The following is a 19,250-nucleotide window of genomic DNA, read 5'->3' as shown; positions in this document are numbered from 1 at the left end:
CCCCAAATCCTCCAAAAGAATTCTCCCGAATCATCAGCAATGTCGCTCAAGTCCATCCGCCTGCGATGACCTCCCGGACCCCAATGGGCGTCCAGCCGCGACCGCCCCAGCAGCGAACCCTCAGCAGCTCCGGCCTGTCGGTCCAACGGCCAACCCACCAGCGCACCCTATCCCAACAGTATCTGCCTCAGTCGCCCGTTCGTAAGGAGAACCTGATCGACCTGACCGGCGCCGACAACGATGCTGCCGTCGCCCAGAACAGATATGGCACCCTGCCGCGGAGGGGAGGCTCCCGCCTCAAGCTCGAGTTGTCCAACGACGCCATGCTCCCTCAGCACCACCCCAGCGACTCGCCAAACATCCTCACCCCCAACCGCCTCATGCCCAAGAACGAGCCCTCAAACCTCACCGACATGAGCTCGCCGGCCTCCGCAAAAGGCCAATCCATCGACGTCGATAACCCGCCCATGCCCATGCCGAAACGCCGACCGCGATTCGTCGTCCCCACACCCATCAAAGACTCCCCTGCGCCCGTCGTCGCAATCAAGAAAGACGGCCGCCCGAAGCCCTACCACCTCGAGACTCCCGCCGCCGCCCCCCGATACGCGCCCTTTGGCAAGCCTCGATCCGACGCGACGGCGAAACAAGGTTTTGGCGGCAGCGGCGGTGCGCGCGACTCCCAAGACTTGGGCCATGCCGACTTCTTCCCGTGGACCGGCAACCACCCGGAGGACCAGTGGTCCGAGACCATCATCAAGAACGGCTACTTTGATAAGCCTCCCGCGACCACGGCCGAGACCACGTCCGCCAAGGCCGCACTGTTCCCTGCCCTGAAGCACAAGACTGGGCTTAACTTGCTCTCCAACATCTTCACCGGCATTCTGAACCAGCGGAAACTGAATGGCCAGATTTCGTCGCCCTCGACCTTCAAGCCGCCACCGCGTGTCACCCTTACCGATACGAAGCGAGAAATGTGGCTGAGGGACTTGGCGAACCCCTCCATATCGTTGCGCCGCCTCAGCCGAACCATCCCCCACGGCATCAGGGGCAAGGTCCTGCTGGACCACTGTCTCAACAAGAATGTGCCGACCGAGAGGGCTGTGTGGCTGGTCAAGTGCGTTGGCGCGAACGAGATCCGATCAGTCAAGAGGAAAGGAACCGGCCCCAACGGCCCTTTCGTCGTTACTGGCGAGGCAAAGTGGCTAAGAGATTGGACGGTTTTTGTCGAGCAATTTGTCGAGGGAGTATCCACGGCCTTTGGCGATAACGACTGGAAGGCCAAGGTTCAATATGCGTAAGGTTATTCTCGTTGGCCCGGCCTGGCGAAGCTAACGAAGCTGCAGCATTCGACTCGCGACACATTTATATGCCGAGCAATTGCTCGAGCGCGACCACTACATGGACTGGCTCGTATCCGGGTTGGAAAACTCTACGCAGGCGAAGCTGCCGATGTGGATTTTGATCACACAGATTTACTGGAAAGATTTGCTTCGTTTGAGAAGATATGGCCGGAGACTAGTCAATGCGCTCCTCGGCCATCTCAACACGGTAAGTTGCTCGTTCATAGGCCCGCGCGCATATCTAACGGATACAGATCCATAACGACCCTGACCGAGACATTCTTATCCAACTGTCCGTGAGGTTAACATCACTACTTATCCCCCTTGTATCATCTCATCCCGACAACTTTGTTGCACCTGCGACTTGGTTCAAGTACAGGGACGCACTCCTCGCCTCTATCCCGATCGACAACGACTTTGCGCAGACCGCATTCAAATCGATCAACTCGAGAAACGAACAGCTGGTTGCGTCGGCGAACAACTCCCAGCCGGCGAACCGCCAAATACTTGTCAAACAACTTGACACAACTTTTCAAACGATATACACAGCCGACCTGGCTACGCAGTGCTGGATAGTCAGTGAGGACAAGAGCATGATTGTGCGAACGCTTTTGGAATGGTGCACCTCGCCTCACAGACCCGGCGCTGCCAAGGTTTACATGACTGCCAGCCTCTTGCGAGCCTGGATTCCGACCGGACTAGACGTGACGACGGCAATCCTAGAGTTTCTGAGCAAATGCCCGCCGACCGAGCCGAATGCGAAGAAGACGTTCCACATGTTGGTATCAGAAATCGCGCGCAGCGGGGACTTTCAGTTTCAAGGATATGTCTTCTGGTTGGTTGCGCGAGGTGGTCTTCGGGAACCTTCCGACACGGAACGAGAGGGCTCATGCGCAACGAGGCTGCTGGTGGACCTGCCGCTTCACGCCTTGGACCCAGCGTCTCTGGCAACGCGAGCGAGCCTACTCCGAAGAGCGACGTACGATGTCAACGACGAAGCAGAAGATATCAACACGGCCCTGAAATGCATTCAACATGCCATGGGCCTTCCCCTTCCGCCTGGGGACCCGATTCTCCAGCGAAAGCCCGTCTCTCTGGGTAAACTTTGCCGCCTAATCTCTGACAGTAACCGTGCTCTTCAGACCGAGGTTGGAGCTCGACTTTTGCAGATATTCACGACCGAGACGGTCATGACCAAGAACGGGCCCCAGGTTTCTGTGCCCATGTTCAACTTTGCCCGCGCGATCCTGGAGGCTGCTTCGGACTTTTCCGTGCTGGCTGAAATTGTCAAGGTCGTTATCCGTGTGTCGAACCCCGAGATTCTCGCTTCCTGCGCCGATACCGTCAACGTACACCTACCGATCTTCGCCGCTCTCGGCGTGGGCAAGGAGCTTTTCGATGTGCTGTTGGAAAGACTGAAGGTGGTGGGAGAAGAGCAGGGTGTCGCCGCTCGGCCTCTCTTGGCGTCTTTGGCGAACCTCGCGGCTCGTCTGCCAGGCCTAACGAACACGGCTATGCATCTGCGCAAGGAACTCCACCAGTGTGACCGCAACACTGCTATCGACGCTTGTTCGCCCGTGTCCGATAACATGGCTGGCAGGCTCCAGGATGCCGAAGGGGAACTGCACGAGGAGATCGAGAAGTTGTTGACCAGCGGGACGAGCGTGGACCGGCCGACTATGGACCGTCTTTTCCAGACTGTTGTTAGCCGATTGGAATCTTCATGGGCTAACTCACCAGAACGGCAGCGTGCCTACAGTGCGCTCCTTGGCCGACTGCGCATCTTCGACACCCAACACTTCGACTTGCGAATGACCGACTGGGTCCATCACGTCAGCGCGCTCAAGAGCCGGCCTGGCCTTGCGGACATCTACCCGCTGCTCATCAGCATAGGTTGCTTGACGCTGCCGATCCTCCTCACCACGACGACCGTCGATTCGAGCAGCGTCGCCCGCAATCCTGCAGCGCCCGTCAACAGCACGACGACGTACATGCAGGAGGTACTCAGCCTATGCGTCATGCCTCTTGCACTCAAGACGGCGTTGACCCCGGAAGAGACGTATCGGTTTTATATTCAACAGAAGATTGCGCCTCGTCAGAACCACAAGGACATGGTGATCCTCGTTCGAAACGCCCTTGTCGAGTACGCACGCCTGCAAAGTCAACCCGGGATCCCGTTGCCCTTGTCGAACTCGGCGTGTGGAGACAAAATGCTAGAACTTCTGAAGCTCCTAGTCTTGCTGGATGCGCCGTCTGTGGTTCAGTCATTGGGAACGAAGACAGCGGACCCTGCCCTGAGCGGTTTGTTTGCGCAGATCACGACCAAGCTTCTGATGCCGGGAGCTCAGGACGGAACGCCACTTAGTTTCGAGACTGTGCTTGAACTCGCCAATGAATTCACCCTCCCGTTCTGCCAGCTAAAGTTGTCCATCGGCCTGCCCGCAGACACCACTACAAGCCCGGGAGGTGGAGAGCAGGCGATGTCGCAGTTCGACATGTTTTCCCGCGCTATGGACCGGGCTGTGTCCGCGAACAACGTCATGTGGACGAGCATGTTGCCGTATCTCAACGAGGAGGTTACGGAGCACCTCAAGAGGCAGGCTCATCTGCGGTTCCTCGGCCTCTTTCCGTCTCAGAAGAACCCTTCGTCTTCCGACCCCCTTTCTCAGGACAGCATCCAGCTTGCTGGCAGTTTGTTGTCTGTGGTCGAGGCGATTGTCCGTGGCCGCCCGGCACCGAGGACTTCCCAACTTACCTCCGGCATGGTAGAGAAGCTATCGGAACTTTGGGAGATCCTGGCAGCTGGCGGTGACGACAAGCGGGAGCTACGCGCTTCTATCCTGAGGCATTGGCTTCCGGCGCTGCTGAAGTTCATCACTCTCCACACGAACGCCAACGAAGCAGCACCTGTCCCGGCCCAAGGGGCGAACATGAAACCTCCAACCAGTACCACCGCCTTCGAGATCCGCGGACGGGTTCTTATCGTCCTGGCTGGCCTCACTCTCGAGCTAGACGGGCTCGCTTTCGAAGAGCCCCAGACCGGCCGACCCCTGACCCAGCAAGTCTTCGACCTGGCCCTGCTGCTCGTCGACAACCTGCCCGATGACACGCGCCTGCAGTGCGTACGTGTCCTGCTGATGAACGGCACCCCGCAAAACCCTGCGTCCTCCGACGCCCGCCTGCGATACCTCTTCAGCCAGATGGCCCCGCCGACGGACCAGTTCGTGCTCGCCCACCGTCAGCAACCCACCACACAGCAAGCCGGTCCACCGCGACTCAAGGTTCCCATCTCCATGCAAGGAACCGACAAGCTCACGCCGTTCACCTACCGCAGATGGGAGATGCTTAGCGAGCCGACCCCTAATATTGGAGAAAACGACACGGCGTTGAGCCTCACCTTATTCGAGGCCATCAAGATTCAGTAAACGAGAATGGAGGAAGAAACACACGCATACAACATTACATTATCATTGCATCATCATCTTTTATGTTTGTAGGAAGGACGAGGAGGAAATTTCATTCATCATAGATACCATCCATTACTGGGGTTCCGCTGTTCCGCGGTTTTAGAAACCCAAGCCACGAATCGGGTGGTTGCGAAACATTGACGAGAGCAAGGCTGCTTTTGATACCAGGATGGGCAAAATGGCCGGCGTCGACTGGGGCTGCTTGAGGAGAGTGGGCGAGCGAGCGAGGGGTGGTTGGGAATTCATTTGTATCAGTGACGCACAGGCGGGCGAGCATGAGTTGGTTCCTTTGTTTTTCCTCTTTTTAACGACTCAATTCCAGCATATTTCATGACCTGACTACATGCATTCGTACTTCGTGTGACTGTGAATGATCAGGCGAGTGTGTCACCGGAAGGTCGCGAGGGCGGGGTCCGTCGGTATAAAAGCCCTGTAGTCTAGATACATCAACGGGCAAGGCAATAATGTGATAGCCCACGCTGCATCGCAGGTTGGTGGCTGGGATGGCTCGCCAGACGTCATGCTGTCTACAGTTACGGTCCTTTAGGGGGTGGGTGGTGAGTTAGGTTCCTGTGGACTCTGCTTCGTTGTGGGAGTATTCATCGCCAGATACGGGGGCATGTATGATGGATGGTGAAGATGTGGTTTCGTGTTGTGTTCTGGTGCTCCTGCGGAGGCGGGTGAGCACGCTGATTCGTTTACTTGTCGTCTTTTAAAGAGACTTGGCTCCTGCATCTTTCATGGCTGTTATGTGATCATAATACCGAGTTATTTGGTGATGACTATGAATATTTCTGGAGGTCATTCACTGAGAATCAGTAGCGGGGCCGAGGCGGTTGATGTATAAGAGCCCTCGGATCTTCGTAAACCAATGGGCAAGACAATAGCTTGGATCCGCGGTCACTTTTGGACGGTGCTGGTTGAAAGTGCCATTGAACAACACACCTTCATCCAGGATACGGTCACTTGGGTAGGAGGCGATAGTGGGTAGTTCCTGTGAACGATTCTTCGATCTTTTGGGATATTCTTTGGCGCATACGAGGGTGTAGATGATGGGTGGAGAAAGAGGACCGTAGATTGGGGAAGGGAAAATTGGCTTATGGTGTGGTCTGCGTGTTTGAGGTCTGTGGTCTTTGGCGAACACGAGGGGTTGCGGTGTCCAAACGAGAGCACAATCTGATCTGCCTGGCACTGCCGTGAGCTCATTGTTTGGCAGCCTGGATATGAAGAGCGGGCTTCAAGTCCTTTTATACGCGGTGGGTCGGGCTGATGGTTCTGGTGGGCTGCGTTTGGAGGTGAGCTGCTTCTTCTCTGGTTTGTTTGACGATTCGATTTCAGCATCCTAGGTAGGTAGGAGTAGCGACTCCAGACTTGATTGGTATAACAAGTTGTACAAAAGCCCTCGAGTTTACTTACAGTCACGGGGAAGACAACCAAAATGTGGGCAGTCAACCCAAACTAGCTCGGGTTCCAGGTGTCGTAAAAGACGTGCGGGCGTTGTCCAACGTACGGCTTTGGTCCTCGAGGAGGGGTGGTGGAGAGTGCCTTTTGCTCTGGACTAGAGTCTGGGTTTGGATTATTCCCTGGCGGATACGAGGGTATGGGTGTTGGATAGGGGAGGACGGGGAAGCAACTGAAGGGATGTGGGAGGGAGGGATGTGTGATCCTCTCTACGTGCACAGAGTTTCCTGGGAGTCCGTTGGAACCGGGCAAGTTCTTATGCTACAACCGCTTCGATTTCGGCTCGTTGCTGGTTGTTGGGAGACCAGGATGGGTGTTGATTGGTCTTTTATACTTGGCGGGTCAGTCTGATGTTCCCGTGATTGCGTTGCGGGATAGTTGAGCCTTGTGAGGCGTTGTGTTTGTATAAGTGAGGAAGTGTTGTATGTTTCTTTTTGGGACTGACGCAATCGTGTGTCTCCTGTATTATATCGTGATCTCGGAGAGCGGGAAAGTTCCTTGAGCACAATGGTATGTGGCGGCTAAGAACTGGCGTGAGGGTCTCACGGTCATCTTCGCGAGTGGACGGGTGTCAGCGTCGTAGCAGGTTGCGGATGGAATACGTGACCGAGAACGGGGATGGCTACGGGTTAGAAGGCGCGATTCAAGGAGGCCTGTCAGCCCTCTGCGCCCTGAATCAGATACCAAGGGGCTTGGAGAGCTTATGTACTTTGTTAGGTTTCAATGGAGCTCGGTCCCCAAGAATCCCTCCGAACACCAAGGAATGATTCCTGGCTAGCTCAAATCAAGCACGGGGTCTAGCTGGTATTAATACTCGGCGGGAGAATCTGATGTTCCTTATGGTTGTGTTAAAGGGAAGCTGAGCTTGGGTGTTGGGTGTTTGTATAAATTGGGAGGTTTCTGACTTGTTGCGTTGAGGTTCAATTTGCCTTGAGTCTTGCTCGAATGGTAATTGAGGACTTGCGCGTTGAGCTCAACAAGCTGTCGCCTGGTAACCGAGGCTGCGTGGGGTCTTGCAGCTGGGATGGATGGATTTGAAGAGCAAGCAATAGCTGACGGGGATACGCAACCAAGGACGGCGATGAGTGGGAGAAGCAGGCCAAGATGTGATTGTAGGGAACGTTGATTAATTTGGATTGGGGCTCGTTGCCCCGGCAGAGCTTCGCGCCGTTGAGCGCTAGGTTGTATACTTCTCTTCATCAAAGAATCGAGTGAAGAACGAGTTGCATTTGTGTTCGTGAGAGTAGCATTCTCGCAATAGAAGGCATACTGTGTACCCGCAGTTTGATAATGAAGCCTGTCAAGATGTGGTTGTGAAGGGGAAGACATGTGGGAGGAGAGTGGGCATGTGAAGGAGGAAATATGCCTGACGCTCTCGGGTATAAAATGTGACTTGCCCGTATGCTTTCTCCTCTCTTGAATTGCATGATAGCCTCATTGCTTTCTGCTCAAAACTGTTCACAGCCTCTTATGTACAGCGAGAATCAACAAGCGACGAGATATCGTGGCAATGCAATCATGAGCTGGTGTCGTCGACTTTGTCCTATTATGGATGGGATACGCACCGGAGGATGGGGACGACTACGGAACAGAGAGAGGTGTGGTTGGATGGCGTTCTGTTTGTTTGAACTTGGGTGATTGCCTCCAGGGTTTGATTGATTGATACCTGTTTCTCATTACTAGTGTCATTTATGAGGATAAGACTGGATTCGATTGTCTGGGAGCAGGAAAGATAAGAGTGTGGTGGGATTATATAGCCACAGGAGGTGAATGAGTAAGGGCCGGTCTGCGCTGGAGGGCACTTGATTCTGATACTCTTGGGTATAAATCACGGTATTTTCGTCTCGTTCTAGCTTTTTCCCCATCCCAACAATTTCACTGCGCTGGTGAATGCGTAGGAAATCCCAACAACCTATCGTTTTCAGCGAGAATCCCCCGATTGCGAACACTGAGGGTCAAGAAAACAGGCGATAAGATGTCGTAGCAGTGTTGAATTATTCCTCAGGCGGATACGAAAGAGAACATAATGGATGAAGATGTATCTCTCCTGTGATTAGGGGGAGCCGTGATCACAAATGCTCACACTTTTAGAGTGGATTAGTGTAGCTGACTTGTCGAGAACGGCCCTCTAGGAACTTGGTACAGGCTGAAGAACATTCCCTGTTGCTTTGCTGCAAGGACACTTTAGGAAGGGAGGTGCTCACATCTGTAGATGCCTTGGAACGTTGGGTTGTGAAGGTGGCAGAGGTTAAACGCTAGGGATCCAGGGGCACGCGTGTTGCAAAAGAAACATACCTCACATTGTCCAATATAAATTATGAATTGCTCGTCTGCGTTCTTTCTTCTTTTCATTACAAATCCACAGTGACCACGACATCTGTGATAATGATCGGTGCACTGGAGGCTGCTCAAGAGTCCCCTGCCACCCGTTGTATTTAGCGAGTATTTCCCGAATCCGTGAACCTTAAGAGGAATAGATGACACGATGCGGTAGCAATGTGAGGTTATTTCGAGGTGAATACGGAACGGAAAACGGCATAGAATAGTGTTGTGATCACATTCCGTGACACCAGTAGCGCGAGCTGCTATTCTGCCAAGGGTGCGTTGGCGATTGCCGCCGTTGAAAATATCTTCGTTACCATGGGGAAGAAATGAAATCCCAGTCACAACAACGAAGTAAACGAGTTCATCTTGGGGCTCAATCATCTTCGAAGGGAGATGTGTATCTAAATATATACCACGCAAAATACACAGAAAATAGGTGTCAGCGTATCATCAGGAACTGTATTAGAGCTTGAGAATTTCAACAGTTCCGTTTTTAGGATGGTTTTTCTCAGGATGATGTAGGCGTAGAGTCTGTTCGATCAATTCGATATTCTGTCAGAGGCAATTGTGCTGTCTTCCTGTCTTGTATTTCGTGGTTTATTCGCCTTGAAGTCCAGATGAACGACAACATCTGCGAACCCCGCGGTATAGAATGAGCCATTCTCTTCCTCACTTGCCGTCGCCAATTTTAGGTCAATTACCGCTTCAACTTCAGGCAGGAGAGCCCACTCACGATATTCTGAGATCCACAGGCTAAAGGATATTGCGCGTTTCAGTGAGATTGATAGATGAGATGTTGCGTCTTATAAGCTAGGAAAGCGTGTATTGTTCGTGAGTGCCATTTGCGTTAGATAGCTGGGACGTAATATAAAACCAGGCATCGCCTTCTGCGATGGAGTTGGTAGCAGCTATCACATCTCTGGTCCCTTTTTAATCACGATCTGCTGGGTAGTTGGTAAGTGAGCAGTGACTACTAGCCGGCAAGTCTCTCCCCTAGGTATATGATACTTCGCTCTGAGGGTGCCGTTCGGACTTGCCGGTTGGTATCCGTATTTTCTACAGTGTATTCACTCAAGTATAACCGAATGACTCTTGTGACAGGTTCTCGTGTGTGATGGGACATGGTCTAAATTGCGTTCGTCTCAAATCAGCTCTAGAAACGCTGTCTGGCTAAACAGAAGAGCCCTATGCAGCACCTGAGATATCTGTTTCCTTCGTTCTTGGAGATAAAACCTCGGCATGGATCGCAGCTCTCTATACGCGTTACAAACATTGTGCGACTACGCTAAAGTAGTAGTAGTCTAGTATCTTATGGATCTCCCTTTTACGATTTAGCTTCGATAAAGACCGAGTGCATGCGATGTTATAAACGAAGTCTCAACGTTACTTCAGCAGTGCAGCCTTCCTCAAACTTCCACGGAGGTGCTTCTCATGAAATATCTGCCGCGCACCGCTTCATAGGCATTCTCGTTTTTCCATTATAGATCACTGCCATCGTCTGGAGCGTATTCTTTCCCAAACCTTCGAAGAAGTGGTAGTTGAATCTGATAGATGAGATCGGATCTTGATCTCGACTGGCACGTTACGTGCACGTAATTTATACCCGGCTCCCTTGTCGAATGCAGCGAATGTAGAGAGAAAACGACAACAATCACAACAATTTTGGTTTGCTGTCAGATCTGATGCAGCTCATATGCGCTTTTATGGCTGAATCTGCATTCCCAACTCACCACAGTGGTCAGGTTCAGTCACTGATTCAACAACGCAACCTGGGCATTTTTGCGATCTTTTCTAGGAGACGTATATACTGGTTAGCTATTTGCGAGGAACGCGGTGTTTTGGCACAGCCAATCGCATGGGCTCAAGTTCTCTTCAGCTGTTCACGGCATTCGTAGGCTGCTGCACGACTGTCATTGTTGCTGGTGAAGTACGTGTCTTCAGGAGACCGGTCACCACCATTGCCATAGACCTGACGTGTGCTGTTCGTTTATCCTAATGAATGCTATGAGAAAAAGAATGATGGTTCGAGAACTATATGGTAAAGGTTGAGTACAGCACTCGCAGCTCCTTCACCGTCATCTGTTGATTGCTCTATGTATCCTTACCTGGTTTAGACCCAAACGCAATTCCGGTAAGGAGGCCCGATCGCCGTATGATTCGTTGTTGGAAACAAAAGCCTCATACCACGTGCCTAGCCGCTTCAAATGGTTCACATTCTCAGCGAGATACCACCAGGCACGGGTAAAACACAGCAAAAAGCAATGCGTGGACAATCTATGAATCGAACATAGGACCTACCCCATGCGAAGGGGTCATTATACCACTAAACCAATCGCCCATTTGATGAAAGAGAATGCTTTTCGGCTTCTCATATGCGCAGGAATGCTCCGGAGAGGGCATTCGGGGAGCTTTGGTCCAGTCGGAAGTCGAGAACAGCGTTGTGGCGTTCTCAGGGAGCACGGCAGCAAAAAGCCCCGTCACGAGGGGCAAAAGAATGGACAATCTAGGAATCGAACCTAGGACCTATCCCATGCGAAGGGATCGTTATACCACTAAACCAATCGCCCGTGTACCATTGGAAAAGAATAGATGCGTTGAGATTATGGCGGAAAGATCGTGAGGTGTCAGGAATGGGGATTGGTTGCTTAGAGCTGAGGTGAGACATGGCGTTGTGGTGTAGGACGACGTGAACGGATGAGGATTGGGGTCAAAGTCAGGGGTGAAAGCCGAGCTGCGGAGCATTCCGATAGAAGATGATTGCAGCCGACTCTGCGTAAGTTGCCTTTCGTAGTATGAAGGGGATTCCTTTAGGTAGGAACTCTGCTATGCTGGCGTATGAGACAACAGATGACGAGGACGGAGAGAAATACTGTAATTACAGTGATGAGATAGCATTTCCTTCGGCTGACTAATTAGACTCGTCTGCCTGATTATCAGTACTCTGAAGTAGGTAGACTTACATCATCTCCCTGGAGGACATTGGTCCGCAATAATCGCTGTCATTTCTCGATGTTTTGTTTTGATACGCACATCTGGTCCGAATCCAAGTGAAATACATTTGACATGTTTTGATTGACAAGCAGCTTGCTTCTCCGAACCCATTGGCCTCTCGGTAAATCATCATTTGGTCAAATTCCCAACTTCAGTTATGAACCAACTTCCTTTGGCTCACAGAGGCTTTCTTCCGTGAATGGACCAACTACCCGAATTAGCAGCATGTCTTTCCCTTCAACAACGACTGCCACTCACATGTTATAGTAGGCGTGGATTCTCTTGTCGCCAAGTTCCTTGCAAACTTCAGCGGCAAGGGCGACAACGTCGTCTTTCGTCCAGCCGAGGGCTCGTGTCAGGGGAGCCATGATGAACCCGTCAAAGTTGGGCGCAATATTCTCATAGTTCCAGGCACCAATCTCCTTGTGCTTCCGATCTTTAGGCCAGCTATTGGTCGGCCACTTAAAGCGATGAACCTGCACGTCGGTGAACCCAATCTCTTTCAGGACCCCTTCGAGACGACCAAACTCCTGGAAAGGCGATCCGAAGATGACCATCGCTTTCAGGCAGAGGTCTGCACACTTCAAAATCGCGCTGTCTTGAGTCAAGGTCCCATCATCTGAGACAGGTACAGCATCAATATCGTTGAGCTCCAAGTAGCCGCCGGGGTTCAAGTTGCTTGTGTTGTTAGCGTGGCATGCTGGCCTAGGTATGTGACTTACTCGTAGCATCTCTGGACGTATCTCTTCCAGTCAGAGATACTTCCGGTCATGGTTCGACTATGTATGTAATCGAAACGCTGCGAAAAGGTCCACGGCTCCTCGATATCGTCGACTATGAAAGTCACGTTTGGCGGTACGCTAGAACAAGGGTCAATATTTTGGAATGAAACTCGGGAGAAGTTCCTCAGGGCCCAGGGGATCCCATACAATGTCGTTTGAACGGCAGACAGATCAATGCCGAGAACCTGTGAGAAATCAGTACTCCGCATCATGGAGAAGGGGGTATCGGGTATCCAGCAACCTCAGCCTCAGGATTCTCATTACCGAAATCAATGGCCCAAGAGCCTGAGCCTGTACCAACATCCAATACACGCCCAACTTTAGAGCCTGACTGGCTGGGCGGCGCAGTTCCAAGTCGGTCGTCAAAGGTGCGAATGAACAGGTTGTGTTGTAAGTCTACGGTTTCTTAGCTACAAACGCTCCACGTGTGCAACATCATAAGCTTTTACCAAGTCGATCGATCTCTTTGGTGTCATTTGGCGCCATGTACTCTGAATTCGGTAGGTCAGACCTCGTTCTTGTAGCTGATGACCAACAGAGACTTACTCCCTTCCTTGTACGCGTGATAAGTCCGTCCATTCTCTTGTCGATACTCGAGAACGGAGCCAGTTACGCTAGTTGTTGAAGAGACGAAGGTTCCCTGTGTAAAATATTTTTCAACGTCGTGCTTTCATAATGTGTCAGATGCTATCGCTTACTCCGCTGATTGAAGAGACATCGTCAACCGCGACCTAATCGTCAAGCGAGTCAGCATTTTTACGCTTCAATAGCATGTGATGTGATTTTTGACCTCGTCGGCAGCAAGCACACCGTTGCTATCGTCACTGACAGCGTGAGCTGGTCGTTCTTTCTTGTGGAGAGCGTCATTGCTGAGCCCAGCTCTGGCTGTAACGTTTTGGTCAGACATATTGGGAAAAGACAGCACGGTTGTCGGCAAGAGAGAAACTAAGGAATCTTGGTTTTCAAGCGGCTAGGAATTCTTTCGAGCGTATATAAGTCAGATCATAACTCATTCTGCCGTCCGGCGATGTGGCTACATTGGGAGACTCGGCCTTGTTGGTTCCAGGTTCCCCTCTTCTCGGCTGAAGACACCATGCATATTTGTTGCAATTCACTTGCAGAAACCCGCATTCTTTTACCTTTGGTAGCGAGCCACTCGTAAAATCATGCAGTTTCGATGCGGCACAGCGGCAAGGGCCCATCTGGCGGCTATGAGACGACTCTCGTTGGTTTCCAGTTGATTCGCAATTTCGTTTCCAGCAATCAGAAGCAAGCCTGAGGCAACACAGAAAAGATAGAAAATACGATCAAGTTGAAGCGATAATCAGCAATTTCTGCTTCATTGTAAAATTTGGAGTAGTAACATGCCGCGTCAGTGGAAGACAGCCTAACAGGACCAGGCAACTCGCGTTGTCGACCTCAGCAAGCATGAAGCCCGAGATTTTATCATCAACGATGGAAGACTATTACCAGTTGCAGGCACCAGCGTCCGATGTGGGGTCATTAAATTGTCTGCATTAGCTCTTTTGTTACCAAACATCATACGCGCCCGAACTTGTTCTCTATCACCGCGATCGAAGCTTGTTTCTTTTTCTGAACGAGATATCGGCGTTGATCCACCTCACAACATGCCCTCATCTCAAGAAGATATCGCGGCCTCGCTTGCAGCCTACCGATCGTTCATCGCAGCACAAAACCGCCGCGTTCTGGATGTTTACGTACCCTTCATCGCCACAGCCGAACCCGATGAGCTGGAAGACGACGAAGATCTCAATGAGCTCCGCCTGGAAGCTTTGGGCTCACTTCTCGATACAACGCTCGCAGACTTTGGTGTTTCAGAGCCAAATGAGGTTCTAACATGCTACGACGAGCTCGCTCCAAAGATCGGGGCTGACGGCACCTACGTAATGCACGAGGGCAGTCACGAGGAGCGTGAGGCTAAGCGACGGGAGTACCTCGACGAAATCGAGAAAAATCTCAAGCTGAAATCAAGAGAGGACGTACGGGAGACGATCTCTATCCCAGAAGATTTTCGCACCCTGGCCGGGCTGGTCGACGGCGTCCTCGATTACGGCATACCTTTCTGGCGCAACACAACTCAGCCAGCTTTCTGGTGGGGGTGTAGACAGTACCTGGGCTCGTATGCCTCAACAGTCATGACGCCCGAGGAACTGGAGGAGTATGCGGGCCTCGGCAGCTCCTGGAAGATTGCGGGAGGCTGGACGCCGGGAACCGGACCTGATGCCAACTTCAGCATCCTGTACTGCCGTCAATGTGACGAGGATGCTTGCAGTGGAGGTACACTTTGTGCACAGCCGTTGATGGTGAGCACATATTTGAGACCACCCCGGACTTTCTGGCCTGGTACACTCATTTCGGGGAGGATGATGAGGTACCTGACCCGAAAGATCTGAATGCAAACAGAGTTCTGGGTTGTGATTTCTGATCACATACCATTTTCGGCTGTGATTCATACCTTGGGTGTGACAAGACGTCTTTCAGCTGCACAATTCAATGAAGGTGATGAGGGCCATTCGGTCTAGATCCTTCATGCAATGTGTAAGCAATCTCCTGATAGAAACATCCGGGGCACTTCCTAAATATTCATTCTAATGGCAGACATTCGCTGTTTTTGAATCAGATGTCTGCAGCTTTTGATCCCCTATGTAAGCTTTCAAAACGAACAGTGATTGCAAAACGCATCAGTGAACAAATTGGACAACTACTGGAGGTAATGCATCCTCCAGTCTGCTTGTAGAATGAAGATGAATACAACTGCAGATGCCTGCTTCTGTTGATGTGAGTGATGAGCGGCAAGCTACGACCGCCCCAGGTCTCTGTTTCCAGTTACACTTCCTGGGGCGCCACTTCTTCAATAAGTTCGTTCTATACTTGGGCGCAATGCCCGATCAAGCGCCGTCCGTCACGTACTTCATTTGATGTTAGTTCTATTTCCGTAATATTTTACCCGGACTCGTAAGAACCGAAGCACCTTGGAAGATTATAGACGAGTACCCCGTACTTCAACGTAGGCAGGAATCAGAACATCTTCTAGGTCCAAACAAAGTACCAGGTGAGGTTCAATTGCCGCGGTGTGCCATCCCCTAGACTGAATGGCGCAACGTGTACGCGTGGACCTTGCTACCGTTTGTCGATAACAAATGTGTCGTATTCTGCAGCTGAATCTGCATGCGTAACTGTGTTCGCTGGTCTCGTGAGCTTTCAGCTCCCTCCCGATCACAGAATGTTCTCATAGCTGAAGCCTGTTTGCTGCTTAACTGTCCGTATTCGGTGCGTCGTCGTACGACCACAATCAGCTGGGTCTGGTGCGGCTGCGCCTGGAAGCTCCTCAACTAGGGGGTCGCAGAGCACACTCCTTGCAGGGGCGAGTTGTGTTAGAATATCAGTTACTTATGCCAGCCTTATGCGGTTCAAGTGAAATTTGGCGTTCGGAATCCCTGTTAGTTCTCATTAGACTGGTGCTTGCTGAGGCTGAATGCGTTATGTGACGCGATGCCCCACACCGTCACCGAGACAAGCAATAAGAAAGTGAGACTGCGGACTCTCTAGTCTGGCGGCAATCAGATATGCTTCACATGGAGATCTGGCAGATCTTGGGCTTCATGGGGATCTTTCTGGTGGTACCGTTGTCCATGCGACGTTGCCCGTATAGGAAATCATGCATGGAGGGGGACAGATCTATAAAGATGGGCATGGAGTCGCGCCCAACATGTCTGTTCTCCCCAAGCTCTTCATCAACAACACTACATTATCCATCACAAACATTTTTCAGATAAACATAAATCGACTTTTGAAAACATGTCTTCAACTGCCGGTACCGCAACCCCCGTGGCTACGAGCTTCGTCCAAGCCTTGCGAAGCAACGAAACGCTTTATCAAGCCTACACGACGAGTTCGTGTCTAGCTCCGACGACGCACCTCCAAGCTCGGATGATGTGACGAAATTCATCCAAAGCCAAGGCTATGATACCAATCTAGCTGATGTGAATGCCGCTTTGGCAAGCGTTTCCGCCAACGACCTGTCTTTTTGGCAGGGCGACTACAACACCCAGTTCATCCACGAGGGTTCCACCGGCCCCAGAGTTGTCATCCAAGCCGGGGTTGTCACAGTTTTGGGGACTCAGATAAACAATTACACATTCAATAATTTCACCCTCGCATGGACGGACAGCACCAACACCAGCAACGGCCAGATCACCTTCGCCAGCATGGTCGGTCTCAACCCGCAAAGTGATCCAACCTCTCCCAGTCTCCAATCAACTCAGGGCCAAGACGATACCAGCGCTGGAATCGCAAACCCATACATCGGCCCTCAATTCCACGGCTTTTTCTGGGCCCAAGGCCGCCATCAGCCTAGCGACGCCAATATCTGGGGTCGCATGGGGAAATTCCCAGAACCCACTGCAAGTGCAAGTGCTGTCTCGTCCAGCCAAGGGCCAACTGAGGCCTCGACCTTGCCGCAGTGGGCTGGCACATACAAAATTTACATCGTCGACCAGACAAAGCAGGGCTCTGTGACCAATCTCTAGCAGAGCACCAACTTGGTGACAATCGACGCGAGTGGAAACGTCACTGTAAACGGCACCACCATCATTCAACCGACCTTCAACAACGATATGCTAGAGTGGACCTCCGATGCCGGAAATCAATCGAACGCTATTCTCAAGATGAGAGATGCCACCGTTGCTGCCTCTGATGCGCCCTTTACCGGTAATCAATTTGCAGGTCAGTACTGGGCGAAGAGCGATCCGCAGCCAGCAACCTACAACTGGTACGGGTACGTTAATGGAAAAAGTGCCCCGAGTTCGAACAATACCGCCGGTAGCGGATCAGCCTCGACCTCTCTAGGAACTCCACAGACGGCAGTTCAAGACATGAACGGCTGGGCTGCTCTAGCGTCGCTCGGGTCTCAAGCCATGAACATGTACATGCAAATGAAGATGGGCTAGGCGGTCATTGAGCTCCTCAAGAAGGGGCTTCCTCTTCTTTGGAGGGGCCTCAAAGCTCTCTTCAGGGGCGTCAATAACTTGTTCCAGAAATTTCGAGGCAGCGCTCCTGAGCCGACGGATGCAGAAACCGAGCTATCGCCATCTGGGCCTGTCGAGAGTGGGGAGCCAGTCGAAGGAAAACCTGTTGACCCTGCGGAGGGAGGCCCTGAGCCAGACTTGAACATCGAACCGGCTGGTGACCCAGTTATCGAACCTCCGGTCATTGAGCCCCCGATTGATCCCGTCAACATCCCGGAAGTTCCGGCGGAAGAGTGGCTCATTCCAGAAATTGAGGGCGGTCTAGTGGATGTCATTGAGGGCGGACTCATTGCCGTTTAGGTGAGCCCGTGATGCCTACTAGATTGACAGGCAAATGCGGCTAATGTTACTTTGGATCAACCAGAAAATATAATTTCAACAACGTTTGCCATCAATATGACATGAGCGTGTCTGAGTGTACCATTATTTCATGAAAGCTGATGATCCTTAGTTCGAGTGGCCTGGGTGTAAACAGAATTCGTAGCTATAACTTTTAGGCTACAATGGAAGCTTTTTTCTTTTCTTTTTCTCTTTTCTTGTTTTCTCCCACCTCGTGTTGCAACCTGGATGGTTGGCATTTCAGATCAAAGTTAGCGCCAACGCCGCTGCTGGTCCTACTTGCTCTGCTGAAACAAAGTTGCGCGGACACCAAGACCCGTGGCTATTACAGTGGTTCGCAAATTTTCAATCCTTGATTGAGATCTTCAACCTAGCGTCATTGCTTAGAACTAACTTTTTCTTCTAGACCACAACCGCCCCCACTCTGCTACTTTCGGGTTCTCTTGAGAAGTCTCCTTTGCTCTACTAAAGACCTATGTTAGAATAATACTACACTTACCGCCCAGCATAGATATAGTAGAATCTAGCTAATAAGAGGGTAGAAATCTCTCTAGTTCTTAATACTATATTATTACACTTATAGCTATATCTATAACTTTAATATATAATACTTTTTTACTTATACTTTATAACCTTTTATATTAATTATTTAGAAAGTATTATTAATATTTATATTAATATTAATTAGTAGTTAACTCTATAAGTTATTATAATATTATAAGTTAATAAAGAATTAAAAAAATAACTTCTTAAACCTATTATATTATTATAAATTATAATAATTAGTTTTTTTTAAAAACTACAGTTATTAAAAGAAGTAAAATAATAACTACTATATATTATTAAATAAAATAACTATAAAAACTAATTATATTTACTCTAAATCTTTAGTTTAATATTATATTAATAATAATTTATTATAAAAATATTAATTATATCTTAAAAAACTATAAATATTTAATATATATTAAAATAATAAATATTTAACTTTTTAATTTAAATTAATTATTATAAAACGTACTAAAAAGGCTATAATTATATTATACTTAATAGTATTATTTATATTATTTATTTTTTATAAAATATTTAGTAATAACTAGTTATTTTTTATATTACTAATTACTTTATTTAGTTTTATAATAACTTAAGCTATTTTATAAACCATATATAGATATAAAAACCTATTTTTAAATAGTATTAATATCTTAAGTATATAAAATATTTTAAATTATAACTAAAAATATTAAAACTAATAAATTACTTCTATTATATACTATTATAAAAAGAACTAACTAAAAAGCTAAATATTAATAAGAATAACTTAAATAAATAAATATAACTTTATTAATAACTTATTGTCACGGGCTAGAGCCCGGCCGAGATCTCCGGCTTTGCCGGAGCAGCTACCGAGATCCGGCTCCGCCGGATCCACTATTCTGCTGTAGCACACCGCCTAGCCCCGGTCTGCATCACTGCTGCTAGGCGCCTATCCCTGTA

The 19,250-nt window shown here is 50.0% G+C and overlaps 4 protein-coding genes and 2 non-coding genes across 6 annotated transcripts; 3 read left to right on the top strand and 3 right to left on the bottom strand.

Annotated features, from left to right (window-relative positions):
- Positions 1 to 83: 83 nt before the first annotated feature.
- Positions 84 to 4,765, top strand: COL26b_014339 (uncharacterized protein; the record flags this gene model as incomplete). The annotated part of the gene is made up of 3 exons (XM_053186912.1): positions 84 to 1,294; positions 1,344 to 1,548; positions 1,595 to 4,765. The coding sequence occupies 3 exons, from the start codon at positions 84 to 86 to the stop codon at positions 4,763 to 4,765; spliced, it is 4,587 nt and encodes a 1,528-aa protein (XP_053029146.1).
- A 6,094-nt stretch (positions 4,766 to 10,859) lies between these two features.
- COL26b_014338 lies at positions 10,860 to 10,931 on the bottom strand. The gene has a single exon. It is a non-coding gene; the product is annotated as a tRNA-Ala (tRNA).
- Positions 10,932 to 11,088: 157 nt separating this feature from the next.
- On the bottom strand, positions 11,089 to 11,160 carry COL26b_014337. Its single transcript has one exon. It is a non-coding gene; the product is annotated as a tRNA-Ala (tRNA).
- Positions 11,161 to 11,838: 678 nt separating this feature from the next.
- Positions 11,839 to 12,356, bottom strand: COL26b_014336 (uncharacterized protein; the record flags this gene model as incomplete). Its single annotated transcript, XM_053186911.1, has 2 exons — positions 11,839 to 12,262; positions 12,307 to 12,356. 2 exons carry the CDS (start codon positions 12,354 to 12,356, stop codon positions 11,839 to 11,841), a joined length of 474 nt encoding a protein of 157 aa, XP_053029145.1.
- A 1,638-nt stretch (positions 12,357 to 13,994) lies between these two features.
- COL26b_014335 (uncharacterized protein) lies at positions 13,995 to 14,812 on the top strand (the record flags this gene model as incomplete). The annotated part of the gene is given in 2 exon segments (XM_053186910.1): positions 13,995 to 14,664; positions 14,682 to 14,812. 2 exon segments carry the CDS (start codon positions 13,995 to 13,997, stop codon positions 14,810 to 14,812), a joined length of 801 nt encoding a protein of 266 aa, XP_053029144.1.
- Positions 14,813 to 16,185: 1,373 nt separating this feature from the next.
- Positions 16,186 to 17,714, top strand: COL26b_014334 (uncharacterized protein; the record flags this gene model as incomplete). Its single annotated transcript, XM_053186909.1, has 4 exons — positions 16,186 to 16,279; positions 16,366 to 16,794; positions 17,011 to 17,168; positions 17,337 to 17,714. The coding sequence occupies 4 exons, from the start codon at positions 16,186 to 16,188 to the stop codon at positions 17,712 to 17,714; spliced, it is 1,059 nt and encodes a 352-aa protein (XP_053029143.1).
- Positions 17,715 to 19,250: the final 1,536 nt, after the last annotated feature.

Source organism: Colletotrichum chrysophilum (assembly GCF_026319265.1).
Source record: "Colletotrichum chrysophilum strain AFK26 chromosome Unknown scaffold_340, whole genome shotgun sequence".
NCBI classification, from domain to species: Eukaryota; Fungi; Ascomycota; class Sordariomycetes; order Glomerellales; family Glomerellaceae; genus Colletotrichum; species Colletotrichum chrysophilum.
Note: the sequence above shows the minus strand (reverse complement) of the source record. Positions and strands in the feature narration are given on the sequence as shown.